Source organism: Nansenia antarctica (genome assembly GCF_963989245.1).
Source record: "Nansenia antarctica genome assembly, chromosome: 1".
Classification (NCBI taxonomy): Eukaryota; Metazoa; Chordata; class Actinopteri; order Argentiniformes; family Microstomatidae; genus Nansenia; species Nansenia antarctica.
This window is the reverse complement of record NC_137674.1, coordinates 109,913,336-109,928,335: the sequence shown is the minus strand read 5'-3', so window position 1 is coordinate 109,928,335 and position 15,000 is coordinate 109,913,336. Positions and strand designations below refer to the sequence as shown.

General features: G+C 47.0%; 1 protein-coding gene across 1 annotated transcript in view; it reads right to left on the bottom strand.

Moving 5' to 3' along the window:
- The window catches only part of nmur1a (neuromedin U receptor 1a), a gene marked incomplete at both ends in the record, with an annotated part of 75,579 nt that overhangs the window by 671 nt on the left and 59,908 nt on the right, over positions 1 to 15,000 (bottom strand). The window contains one exon of the mRNA XM_080529740.1: positions 5,389 to 6,463. Coding sequence (XP_080385866.1) covers positions 5,389 to 6,463 — 1,075 coding nt within the window. The remainder of the gene's footprint in view (positions 1 to 5,388; positions 6,464 to 15,000) is intronic.

The following is a 15,000-nucleotide window of genomic DNA, read 5'->3' as shown; positions in this document are numbered from 1 at the left end:
ATCAGTAACAGGGTTGTTGTGCTTCCCTCGGTGATGGGTGTACTCTGAGCTTGAGTGGTCCACTGAGGTTCTGCTAATTGGATTATTGAATGAGAGATAATTAACTTCACGGTTGGTTTGTGTCAAGCTGTAATTAGATCGCTCCATAAGTGTCTCATGAGAGTGTTTTTGCATCTTACTACCATGTCACAATTTGCACAGGCATTTATTCCTTTATGACCCTTTATTACTTTAGAATAATGTTCAGTAATAAAGCATTCATTAACTGTTTATTAATAATTATATAGGTACTGGAACTCCTGCTGTCGCTACAATACTCATTTGAGTTGCGAATTAAACGTCTAGAGTAATGTCGTCTGAGTGTTGATACAATTATAAAAAACATAGGTAGCTGAACACCAGTTAAAAGTAGTCAAAAGTTGTCAAAAGTAGTCAAAAGTAGCTGTATTGTGTGTGGAAAAACTGTGTCACTGAAGCTTTTAGTGCCAGGGCTGGAATCTGATGGTAAGGTAGGAGTGCTAAAAGATTAGCTATGGAACTCGCTGTGAAGTTGCAATTAGGCCTTTTACACACTATGGTGCTGCACTAACCCAGCTGGGCCCGGTTGTACAGAACAGCTTTACAGAACAGGAAGAACAGAAAAAGAAAGCATTTACCACCATCGAGATAGACAAGAGCTGTTACCAGCAAAGGCGGATTTAGACATCGTCATGGTTACACACCCCACAACATAGGCAACAAAGTGGTCTGGCACCAGGTATGTTGTGTGAGGCCAGCTGAGCAAGCTTTTAACAGCCCAAACTGTGGTAAAAAAACGGACAATGTTACAGTATGTGACCGTTCAGTTTCTGTGGCGTTAGTATTGTGGTGTTTGAGTCAGCGCATGACATTATAATAACCTTTATTTGTATAGCGCTTTTCTTGCAAACGTTGCAGCTCAAAGTGCTCCAGTCATTATATAATCATAATTTAATTATTTAGTCATTTAAAGGCGATATTAAAAAGATGGGTTTTTAGTCTTGACTTGATTGTATTTGCTGAGGTTGCAATCCCTAATGTAAACTGGCAGTGCATTCCACAATTTGGATGCTTAAAATCAGTATGCAGCCTCACCAAATCTCTTCTTTTGTACATGTGGTACACAGAGAAAGCCAGCGTCAGAAGACCTGAGAGCTCTATTGGGCTGATATGCTAGCTATATGCTGTGCCAGTGAGAGCTTTATAAACTAGCAGAAGGATCTTGGAATCGAAACATGAGACACATTGACCGCAGACCTGACTCCTATCGGCCTTATGTATTTGAAAGCCAAATCGTAATAATTTTTAAAAATCTTGCCTTACCCGAAAAAGGGTTAGCTGAAATTAGATATCTTAAAAAAAAAAAAAAACTGACAGTTTTATAATATCTCGTCTCTCTCTAACTGAAATGGCCTGAGGAGGATGGCGGTCACCCTTTGTTAATCCTGTCAGAAACCACCTTATGGAGTTAAGTATTCATACTGTACAGTACATCATTAAACAGAATCTTTAAAGAGACCCCCTGGGAGGGAAACGTGTGAATGTGAAGGTACATTTACATTTACATTTGTTGGCATTTAGCAGACGCCTTATTCCAAAGCGACTTACATTCGATACACTTGACTAAGCAAGTGAATCATCTGTTCACCAGTTGTAGCAGGAGGAGTAATCTAGCTCAGGCCCGGGGCCATTGGCAGTCTCCGTGATAGAAGAAAATAATAGATATATATATTTTTAAATATAGAGACACTGGAGAAGGTAGCTGGAGCCATGACACCGAAATCGTTCTGTTTTCTTCTGGGGGGGGAGGGGGGGGGGGGGGGAGGGTGGGTCTGATGTCTGTATTTACACTGAACAAAAACATAAACGCTCCAATTTTTTCCCACAAGTTGAAATCAAAGACCTAAGACTTTTTTCTATGTACACCTAAAAGACCTATTTCTCTCAGATTGTGTTCACAAATTAGTGCTTCTCCTTTGCCGAGATAATCCATCCACCTGACAGGTGTGGCATATCCAGATGCTGATTAGACAGCAGGATTATGAATGAATGAATGGACTTTATTGTCATTGCTACAGTACAGGTACCAAACAACGACATTTAGGAGGGGTGGCTCCCCTGGTGTTAGGAAAGGGAAAAAAAACACTTTTAGAAAAAAAATCACAAGAAGGGAAGGAGCTGGTTTACATAAATAAAGGCTATGTACACTATCCACTGTACTATACTGTACAGACAGACGACTAGGGTTGTCATATTGCACAATAGTATTATTCCACATTTATTTAAAGTGTCGCAGTTTGCAGGCTTGAAATGTACATGTTTGTGCCTCAGCACTACACCTGATTTTTTCAGTCCAGCAGCTGCCATCAATCTGTCCAGACTGTCCAGGGCCCAGAACTTAGGTCTTTGCTGTGTTCAGGGCCTGGACGGCCCTGTGGTAGAAGCTGTTCTTCAGTCTGTTTGTCCTTGCGGCCAGGGTTAACGCACAGATGTGCCTTAGGCCGGTCACAATAAAAGGCCACTCTAAAAATGTGCAGTTTTATTACACAGCATGATGCCACAGATTTGAGGGGATGTCAGCAGGGCATGGGCTGGATTCGAACCCATGCCAACATGGGCATATGTGTGCACTGTAATAATAATAATAATAATAATAATAATAATAATAGTAACTTGTATTTCTATAGTACTTTTCCTGCAAACGTTGCAGCTCAAAGTGCTTTGAGACCACTGTGGACCATTTACTGTAGCCCACTGCGGTGCCAGACCACTGGACCCCCCCACGCCACGAGGGGGCCATATTATTATTACCCATCATCCCCAGCGTTACCCTCTAAATGAGAAGGTTTAAGACGTTTCAGCTGCGCTTGTTGTGAGAGAACCAGTAGACGGGGTCCTTATCGGACGAATTAATGAACATGTGAAACATGAAACCTTGGCATGACTTGGGATTTTCAATCATCACTTTGAAGGATATTGCCTTTGGCATTAAATTAATTAATTAATCTACTAGATCAGTAGTTTCCCATCTTATCTATAATAGATGGGTTATTCTGTTTGAAGAACAAAGGTGTTTTGTAGTTGTTTTGCTTTAAAGACTGGCCAAGGGACATGAAAAGGGGAAACAGATCGAATGTATATTTTCAATTAAGGACTGGTATATCTAAAGGAACTAGCTGAAGCGACATTTCTTAAAGGGACATCTCGTCCCTGTTAACCTCGGTCATTATCTCCAGCGACACACCACCGCCTACATTTGTGAACACGGTGACTTCTTCCTATGTAAGAAAGGGTAATTAGGATGGTTCTAAGCCATTAGAAGCAGAAGGACTGCACCACACCTTTATATTATTATATTATAATATATTATATTATTTCTTATATTATTATAGATTATTTTAATTGGTTCCCTTTGTTACTGCGCTGGACTACTGCCTTTTTAAAATTAGTCTATGTATTTAGTGCAGGACACTGTTGCTACTGCACAGCACTTTATGTTCCGCACGTTATGTCTCTAATGTCCTATGTGTCTTTTATTGTTACTATTGTCTTTTTCTTCTCTGGTACAGTGTACAGTGTTGAGTGACAAGTCCCATTTCATTTCACTGCATGTTTTACTTTGTATTTCTGTGCATGTGACTAATAAAGTACCCTTGAACCCTTGAATGCTTGAACCCTTGAACCTTGAACCCTAGGAAATGACCCGTAATATCCAATCAGAAGTAAGGTGAAGGCCTGAAGAAGGTCTATGAAAAGGCCGGAAGCTCGCGCAATAAAACATCTTCTTTTCATGTCATTTGAAGCGTAATATCCAATCAGAAGTAAGGTGAAGGCCTGAAGAAGGTCTATGAAAAGGCCGGAAGCTCGCGCAATAAAACATCTTCTTTTCATGTCATTTGAAGCTCTTCAGCTCCAGCACCTCAGCTCAGTCTGATTAGATTACGGATGAGCTGTGGTAATTTCATTTTCATCAGAATTGTATTAAGTAACTTATCTTTGACCTTGCTGGTCTTTGCGATATATATAAGAGGGAGGAAATTATTCTGTATATTATTTCTAACCTGGAGTGTGTGGCATAACTTGCTAAAGGTTATGTCCACAGACATCATCAGCCCAGATTGTGTCCAGTTAATGTAATGAAATACCTAAATATCACAGATATGTGCCATCATGTGCCAAAAACACCAGCTCTTCAACGGCTGTGAAAAATAGATTTAATAGATCAAAAAAAGAACATAGGAAATTGTTTTCCACCGACTGTGAATAATACAATTGCAAGGTATTACCGTAATGAGATAGTTAATAAATTCTGAACACTAAAATAGAGTTGGAACTATCAATTCCTGAATATATTTCCATATATACATATATTTCAATATATATTTCACATATTAAGAAACGCAGTTCCGTCGCGGAAGCCCTTTTAAACGAGAAAAGGTCAACGAAATGCACACGTCCCTTTCTCTTGATGACGACCATGAATAAACCAAAGGAGTTTGTGGATCTCAGGAGAAAAGGGGAGGCGGTAGTCTAAAAGTTAGAGGGACCGGCTAGCAATCGGAAGGTCTCTGGTTCGATCCCCGCCTCAGGAGGGAGCTGCATGTGCCCTTGAGCAAGGCACTTAAATGCCTAACTGCTCCAGGGGCGCTGACTATGGCTGACCCTGTGCCTAGAGCAAAAACGAAATGTTGTTGTGCAATGACAAAGGTTGAATCTAATCTAGAGGAGGGGGAGGAGGAGGAGGAGGAGCAGGTGGAGGAGGTGGAAGAGGAGGAGGAGGAGGAGGAGGAGAAGGAGGAGGAGGAGCAGGCTGAGGAGGTGGAGGTGGAGGAGGAGGAGAAGTAGGTGGAGGAGGAGGAGGAGGAGGTGGAGTAGGAGTAGGAGGTGGTGGAGGAGGAGAAGGAGGAGAAGGAGGAGGAGGAGGAGCTGGATGAGGAGGAGGAGCATGAGGAGGAGGAGGAGCAGGTGGAGTAGGAGTAGGATTTGGAGGAGGAGAAGAAGGAGGAGGAGGAGGAGGAAGAGTAGGAGGAGGAGGTGGAGGAGGAGGAGGAGCAGGAGGAGTAGGAGGAGGAGGAGGAGGAGGAGCAGGAGGAGGAGCAGGAGGAGTAGGTGGAGGAGGAGGAGGTGGAGGAGGAGGAGGAGGAGGAGCAGGAGGAGTAGGAGGAGGAGCAGGAGGAGTAGGTGGAGGAGGAGGAGGAGGAGGAGGAGGAGGAGTAGGTGGAGGAGGAGGAGGAGGAGGAGGAGAAGGAGGAGGAGGAGGAGCAGGGGGAGGTGGAGGAGGAGGGAGAGTAGGAGCAGGCTGAGGAGGTGGAGGTGGAGGAGAAGGAGAAGCAGGTGGAGTAGGAGCAGGAGGATGCCCGTTTTACTCACACAGCATCTTGGTGACCTGGCGGCGGCGGGCTTTCTGCTGCTTGCTGCGGACGTTGCAGTAGCTGTCCTGGCCCAGGCCCGGCGTCTTGGCCTCCAGAGACTGCAGCAGCTTCTCCCTCTTCAGCTGCAGGCCGATGAGCAGGTAGAGGGCGCTGATGGTCAGCATGGGCAGCATGAAGAACAGCAGCGTGGTCACCTGGATGGTCAGGTTGTACATCCACCTGGGTTTCACCAGCATGCAGATGGCCGACTCTGGGATCCCCCCGTCTGCGGAGGAGGTGATGGTGATGTTCTCGCCCGCCCCGTGGTCTAACCCTCCTCCCCCGGAGGAGGAGGAGGAGGAGTGGGGGCTGGAGGGGCGGGCGGGGAGGGTGAAGATCCCGTGGAGGCTGGTGTTGGGCACGGCGCAAAGCACCGACACGCCCCACACGGTCAGGATGACCCGCTTGGCGTGCGTGCGCGTCACCACGTACTTGGCGCGCAGCGGGTGCACCACGGCGATGTAGCGCTCCACGCTCAGCGCCGTCACGTTGAGGATGGAGGCGAAGCACACCGTCTCGAAGAGGAACGTCTTGAAGTAGCAGCCGCCCTTGCCCAAGAGGAAGGGGTAGTTCTGCCACATCTCGTACAGCTCCAGGGGCATGCCCAGCAGGAGGACCAGCAGGTCGGACACGGCCAGGCTGAACAGGTAGTAGTTGGTGGGCGTCCACATCACCTTGTTGCGGGCGATGATGGTGCAGGTGAGCACGTTGCCCACGGCGCCCACCAGGAAGATGAGCAGGTAGGTGAGGCAGACGGGGAGGAACACGGAGGAGCGGCGCGGGCCCAGGTGTCTCTCCAGGTACTGCTCCAGGGTCAGGCAGGCGTCGGCCACCGCCGCCCCCACCCCCGCCAACCCCCCCAGACTCCCGTTTAGTCCTCCCAGCAGGTCAGAGGTCAGGTTGTCGCACCGGCTGGCTTCTTCCGGCTGCGGGCAGCTCCACCCACCGTCACCACCGCCGTCAGCCCCGGGGTCGGCAGAGGAGCAGTTGTGTCCGGACGCCATGCTGGGGTGATGATGCGGTGGTTCCAAAGCCTGGAGATGCCGCAAGACAAAAGAAGACTTGACTCAAAGGACTCAGTTGATGCAATTGACATTCGGCAGTCGAGGACGGCTAAGAATACCGTGTTTATTTTTTTAAAGACCAGGAAGTCCCATTGAGATACAATTATCTCTTTTCCAAGAGAAAGCTAGCCAAGATAGCAGCATCTATAAATGACCATAAAATGCATTTAAAACACAATAATACTACTACTAATAAAAATAACTTGGATTTATATAGCACCTTTCATAAAACCCAAGGACGCTTTACAATTCTACAGGAAATGAGACAGACAAAACAGAAATGCGTACAAACATAAATGGACTGCACTTCTATAGCGCCTTTATCCAAAACGCTTTACAACAGCCGCTCATTCAGCCGTTCACGCACACATTCACACACCAATGGCAGCAAGCTACCATGCAAGGCGCCGGCCCGCTCACTGGGAGCAATTTGGGGTTGCTTCAATGCAATTGATTGGGTGAGTAATCCCCCCACTACTACCTAGTTAGAACCACCGATCTGCCAACCTTGCGATCATTAGACGGCGGCTCTACCTCCTGAGACACAGCCGCCCCACAAACATATGACATGGGGAGAGGGGAATCCATATAAGAAGCCATGACATTTTTCCTGCATGGCAACTTGAATCCGTTTTTTTAAACTCCTGTAGTGTAGGTGTCTAATTGTCTAATTTAATGAGGCCTTGTAAAGCATTCCAAGCCCATGGTGCATGAGATGAGAAGGCTGTTTTACATATGTCTGTATGTCTGTGTAGACTCTTGGAATGTTGAGGAGCAGCCACCCAGTGGACCTAGTCTGGTAGCTTGTGGCAAAGGATAAAATGCTTGTGTGGTCACTGGTAGTCTTGGCATATGTAACAAAGCACAGAGACGCATAATAGACAGAGTCATGTCTTCTTAACAGAGAGGAAGCTGCATGCATATACATCATGTCGTATAACACCTGCTGGATATGACTTTAGTATCCTTGATTATGAGGATCTAGGCCAGGGGTGCTCATTACGTCGATCGCGATCGACCGGTCGATCGCGAAGGTAGTGTGGGTAGATCACACGGCATTGGGGGGGAAAAAAAAAAAAAAGTGGGGACGCCTCCCGTCTGGACCACACAGGAGAGGGCATCACTCAGCCCCGCGCCGCCTCACAACACACACACACACACACACACACACACACACACACACACACACACACACACACACAGACAAGCACACACACACACACACACACACACACACACAGACAGACAGACACAAGCACACACACATGCACACACAGACAGACAGACAGACAGACACACACACACACACACACACACACACACACAGACAGACAGACACACACAGACAGACAGACAGACACACACACACACACTCCGCCGCCCGGAGACGTCGATGGCACCTGGCTTGGCACTGGCCAGTCTGGTGTAAACCACTCAGAGCTCCTGAGTTAATGTTAATGTTAATGGACTACCAGTGTGAATATTTGTTATATCGTTTAATAAATCTCTTCTTTGATTTTGAAACAGTGTAGCGTGGCCTTAATTTGTTATTATTACAGTACATTTTTGTGTTCGCAGCAATGGCAATATGTTTTATTTGGTTGGTAGATCTTGTTGAGCTGGTAATTTGAAAAGTAGCTCACAAGCCTAAAAAGTGTGAGCACCCCTGATCTAGGCTATGAGACCTTTTGTTCGAAATCTGCATAATTGTGACAGATATCAACAACTGCATGAATGAGGTGTTGAATACAATCCTGTGAAGGGAGCATTTAATGAAGGCTAATGGCCATTAATAGCTGTCACTCTGAACAAAAGACCAGGAAAAACAACTTTAATGTACCAGGTGCCCCACAAACATATGACATGGGGAGAGGGGAATCCATATAAGAAGCCATGACATTTTTCCTGCATGGCAACTTGAATCCGTTTTTTTAAACTCCTGTAGTGTAGGTGTCTAATTGTCTAATTTAATGAGGCCTTGTAAAGCATTCCAAGCCCATGGTGCATGAGATGAGAAGGCTGTTTTACATATGTCTGTATGTCTGTACAGACTCTTGGAATGTTGAGGAGCAGCCACCCAGTGGACCTAGTCTGGTAGCTTGTGGCAAAGGATAAAATGCTTGTGTGGTCACTGGTAGTCTTGGCATATGTAACAAAGCACAGAGACGCATAATAGACAGAGTCATGTCTTCTTAACAGAGAGGAAGCTGCATGCATATACATCATGTCGTATAACACCTGCTGGATATGACTTTAGTATCCTTGATTATGAGGATCTAGGCCAGGGGTGCTCATTACGTCGATCGCGAAGGTAGTGTGGGTAGATCACACGGCATTGGGGGGGAAAAAAAAAAAAAAGTGGAAAAAAAAAGTTTTTTTTTTTTTCCCCCTGTGTGGTCCAGACGGGACGCCTCCCGTCTGGACCACACAGGAGAGGGCATCACTCAGCCCCGCGCCGCCTCACAACACACACACACACACACACACACACACACACACACACACACACAGACAAGCACACACACACACACACACACACACACACACACACACACACACACACACACACACACACAGACAGACAGACAGACACAAGCACACACACATGCACACACAGACAGACAGACAGACACACACACACACACACACACACACACACACACACACACAGACAGACAGACACACACAGACAGACAGACAGACACACACACACACACACACTCCGCCGCCCGGAGACGTCGATGGCACCTGGCTTGGCACTGGCCAGTCTGGTGTAAACCACTCAGAGCTCCTGAGTTAATGTTAATGTTAATGGACTACCAGTGTGAATATTTGTTATTGTAGTGCCGGAGGAAAAAGGAAAGACGTAGGCAACGTAATGATAACTGTTTAATCAAAATAACAACTTGTACTCTCCGTACAGGACCAGGAAATCGATCACCAAAACTCTTGTGTCTAAACAGGAAGTTGCAACGTTAATAATCCTCCCCTCTGCCCCTAGTGCCAGAACTGGTTCCCTCCCACTACACAACCAACAGTAAGAGGAGAACATGAACCCATAATGTAGTCACTACACCAGCCCCCCCAGTGTTCACCTCAATATTGGAAATCCTCACGGCGAGGAGGGCGTATGGCCCGGCCCCTACGATCGTAGGTAAAGTCAGGAGGTGCGGGAGGAGGTGTGACATCGCCCATCACGTCCTCCTGCAGGGAAGGACGGGGGGCAGTGACGACCGGGGGCTCGCGAGCTGCGGGGGGTTGTCGGGGTCGGAGGGGGGAATGGCCAGGGCGCTGCAGGGGAGGTAGGACTGGAGGCCGGCCTCTGCGCGGTGGCAGGGCCAAGTCCAGGGGCAGTTCAAGGTCCAAGTGGGCCGGTTTGAGGCGATCAACGGACACACACTCAGGCCTACCCCCCATGTCAACCATGAAGTTCTTGGCTCCGGCCTCGATGACACGGAAAGGCCCGTCATAAGGAGGACGTAGTGGAGTCCTGTGGCCATCATGACGAATGAAAACGAACCTCGCTGAGTGCAGCTCCGGGGGCACCCTCGAAGTAGGGACACCATGCTGCGTAGTCGGGACCGGGACGAAGGTCCTGGCGCTGTCCAGCAGGGAGGCGCGCTGAGCGGCGGCGGACCAGGGCTCCGTTGACTTGGGAATGAAGTCACCGGGGACCCGCAGCGGCTGTCCAAACACCAGCTCAGCGGACGACGACTGGAGGTCCTCCTTAGGCGCTGTCCTGAGCCCCAGCATGACCCACGGCAGCTTGTCAAGCCAGTTGCTGTCCGTGAGGCTGGCTCGAAGGGCGGCCTTCATGGATCGATGGAAACGCTCACAGAGCCCGTTCGCCTGCGGGTGATAGGCGGTTGTGCGGTGGAGCTTGACCCCCAGATTCTCCGCCACCGCTGCCCACAGCTCTGAAGTAAACTGTGAGCCACGGTCAGAGGAGAGATCAGCAGGGGTGCCGTAGCGGGAGACCCACACCGCGATGAACGCCCGGGCCAGGTCGGGGGCTGTCGTTGAGGAGAGCGGAACTGCCTCCGGCCAGCGAGTCGTCCTGTCCACCATGGTAAAGAGATAGGTGTATCCGTGCGAGGGGGAGCAGACAAAAAACCTACCACTCGAGCTGCGGTGGAGCTGCCCAACATTGCCACAGCATGGTTGTACCGGTCGTCGTCGTCATCGATGTCACTTTTGTTAAAATGTGCCTCTACAATAGCAAACCATGCAGCAGGCGTTGAGTCCCAGAACTCTGGTAGCTTGAGAGTGGGAGTGTGCGCACCACGCGTTACCCTGACAGTGGATGGTGATGGCTGCCGCTGGTTTGAACGTCTTCCTCGCCCGGACATTTTGCAGGATTGTAATGTTCGCTCGCTGGTTTTTGTACACAATTACGTTAACAAAAATCCACGTCGGGGTCACCAGTGTAGTGCCGGAGGAAAAAGGAAAGACGTAGGCAACGTAATGATAACTGTTTAATCAAAATAACAACTTGTACTCTCCGTACAGGACCAGGAAATCGATCACCAAAACTCTTGTGTCTAAACAGGAAGTTGCAACGTTAATAATCCTCCCCTCTGCCCCTAGTGCCAGAACTGGTTCCCTCCCACTACACAACCAACAGTAAGAGGAGAACATGAACCCATAATGTAGTCACTACATTATATCGTTTAATAAATCTCTTCTTTGATTTTGAAACAGTGTAGCGTGGCCTTAATTTGTTATTATTACAGTACATTTTTGTGTTCGCAGCAATGGCAATATGTTTTATTTGGTTGGTAGATCTTGTTGAGCTGGTAATTTGAAAAGTAGCTCACAAGCCTAAAAAGTGTGAGCACCCCTGATCTAGGCTATGAGACCTTTTGTTCGAAATCTGCATAATTGTGACAGATATCAACAACTGCATGAATGAGGTGTTGAATACAATCCTGTGAAGGGAGCATTTAATGAAGGCTAATGGCCATTAATAGCTGTCACTCTGAACAAAAGACCAGGAAAAACAACTTTAATGTACCAGGTGCGCGTTTGTAGTGATAATGAAAAGCGGGTGAGGTGAAATGACCTGTTAGTGAGGTCACACTGACGTTTCACTTCTGTAAGCACACACAGTAGAGTCAGGTCGAGATACCTACTGAGTGAGAATGTCATGTTGTTGTTGTTGCTGATACGTTTATAAAGGGATGATTGAAAGGAATTATGTGATTCAACAATCTCTTTCACTTGAAAAGGTAATGGAATAGAAACGTCAGCCTAATTACAGCCTAAAGAAAAAATCACTTTCTAGGTTTTTCCTCCAACTGTCCTTACTTGCAACCGCCCAAACAACAATTAACGGCCATGATGAAAAAACAGACAGGGCTTCTGAAGGCAGAAAGAAAGACTTTGGCTAAACACGAACAGCCAGATGTTTCCAGTGCAACGGGACAGACTTCGGTCCCTTTATGAATACAAATCACACAGAGTGATTGACTTTTTCCGATGTTTTAATCTGCAATGCAGATGAAATTAAAATCCAAACACGGGGCAACAGACCGCAGTCCTCTGGTGGGTATTCCATTTACGTCGCTAAAGGAAAATCTAGGCTTATTTATTTTAATAGTCTTGCCCAAAAAATCTGTGTTTATTTAGAAGAAAAAATGTCCTTTGGCGACGTTGATGGAATTACCCCCCTGGTGTCCTCGTCGATGTGCGAACAATACAGCATCCGTCCCCCCAAAAAAAGATAGAAAGTGAATGCTCTGCGTGTACTAGTAGAATATCAACTCCAGTAATTGTTTTGGAGCGCGACCAACCGGATCATCACCGGTGGTGTCCGCGCCATTAGGCCGTCCGCCAACGCGTTTGGCCGAGCTTTGCTTTGATCCCAACCGGACTTGACATGAAAGTCTATTCAGTCATCGACACAACAGCTCTGAACCGCCAGCCTGCCTGCCTGCCCGTTGGCTCTCAGGATCCAGATGAGCTGAAGTGATAGATGGTTCCTGCTGCACGCCAACTACTCTACTGATCAACTGATTGGAAAATAACACCCTAGCATGCCTGGTCCATGTCTATGCATCTGTCAGCCGATGCACCTGACAGCCAATGCACCTGACACCCCTGTGGGCGCTGCAGCCAATGCAGCTGACACTCGTCCCCCTCTCTCTCTCTCTCTCTCCATATGCATTAGCTCTTCTGATGTACTGCCAGATCAGCGTAAACAACACAAGGTTGTTGATTGTCTCTCAGTATCTGGCAGGCCAGGGGGGATAGATAGCCAGAGGGGATAGCTAGCCAGGATGGTTAGCTAGCCCCACGGTAGGCTACAGACCTCTGCTGTACTGACCCCCCCCCAGGCTAAGATAGATAGCTAGCCCCACGGTACAGACCTCTGCTGTTTGACCCCCCCAGGATAAGATGGATAGCTAGCCCCACGGTACAGAGCTCTGCTGTATGACCCCCCCAGGCTAAGATGGATAGCTAGCCCCACGGTAGACTACAGAGCTCCTAATGGACTGACTTATACAGCTCCTTATTCCAAAGAGCTTTACAACGGCCTCTCATTCACCCATCCACACACACATTCACACACCAAATGGCGGCAAGCTACCACACAAGGCGCCGGGCCGGCCCGCTAATTGGGAGCAATTTGGGGGTTGGTTCAGTGTCTTGCCCAAGGACACCTCGACATGTGGCCAGCCGGGGGTTTGAAATGCCGATCTGACGACTGTACGATCATCTGACACGGGCTCTGCCTCTTGCGCAACAGCCGTCTGAGCTCCTCTGTACTGAACCCCCCCCCTCCAGGCTAGGATGTCTAGCTAACCCCACAGTGCAAAGGAGTTGAGAGAGATGTAGTGTACGCCACACGAGAGGACAGCTCATTAGCTGAAGTGTGATGCGGCAGAATGGGAGATGAGACACACTCACTCACCCGACTGTACTTGTGAGTCATACCATGGCGGAAAAAAACATGTTTACACACTTCATCAATGCAAACTTCTAATGGGGTAATGGGGGCGAAAACCACTGTAGTGTGCATTCTCTCGAATAAATGTGTGAAAACAGACCTCTGACATCACACATCTGACAAACATGAATTCGCCGTCAGCACATTGTGACTAGCAGATGCTATAGATTGACATTTTGTTAGACATAGCGGGAGGCCAACTCTCATCCATCTCCTGCAGAGAATTACATCGATTTAATTAGTGTGTGTGTGGTAGCGAGCCTTCAATCAAGCCAGAAAATATATGCAGGCAGCCATGCTAGAACCAGAGCCATGACAAGGCTCCTCACCATGTCTATCTTGTAACAGCTAACAGCGTTTGCAGGTACTGAACCCTGTTCGCCTGTCGTTTCTCCTGACAGAACCTGACACTCTCTGAAAGGCACGGTGAGAAAACCAGGATCTCGTCGACAGTTCATAACATCCTAAATACAGATTCTGATTCTGATTCAGACAACTTTATGATCCCACTGGGGGCGATTCATCTGTAGCTTTACTCCTCATTCAGACACAAACAACATCCAACAGTACAATGTCGTGTCAAGCACACTTCAGTAAACAGACAATTAGGTCATTAAAGGGCACCTTTTAGATGTGTAATAAAGAAATAAATAAATAAATAAAAGAAATCAGAAAAATAAAAGAACTACTCGACTAAGAACAGTGCATGGTAAGTCTAGTTGAAGTGATCACTGTCTGAGTTAAGTAGTCTAGATAGCTGAAGGGATAAAAGATTTGGAGTGACGGTTGGTCTTGCTCTGAGGAACATTAAAAAGCTGTGACTGTAGACAGACATGCCTGCTACAGCTCTGTCATGCCCTCAGAATCATAAATTACTATGTTTCTAACTTTCATATTCCAGTAATGCCTGTTGACAGATCTGTTGATCTTCCTGGCGTAATGAAAGTTTCACAGGAGATTCGTCTTTAGGCTGAGGACGCATCGACGTTTCATGAATACACATTTCATGAAATATGTATGCCCTGGCATATCGCATGTTTATCATCAGCCCCAGCAATGTTTTGATGCAATAACAAAACTGACCATCTCTGCCTCATGCAATATTCCATTTCAAATAACACTGGCTTTTCATAAATATGTATTGATGTTTCCGTTGGATGCTGTCTACAGTTGTGTACACTTGAGTCTAGTTTGGTTGAGTATTTCTAAACTAAAAGAAAATCCATAAATCCTTGAACATTAGATGATTGAGCTTGAGATGTCTTGACCATCTTCAATTTGTGTGGAGGCCCAAGGTTATTAAAGCAATTAAAAAATGAAAAGAAATGAAAGAAAATGTGACACAGCCCAATGAAAAGGGCTACCTGTAGGCGAAATCATTTTTCTGTTTTTTACATGTGCTTAAACTACAGATTGTAAGCTTTCAAATGATGCATCATACATTGAAATCGGAAACAAATTGAAGACGACATGAGTATTTGAAAGTTGCTACACCGGAAATCACTAAGCACAGAAAATCCCCATCAAAGATAATGAATCCCCATCAAACAACTAGAAA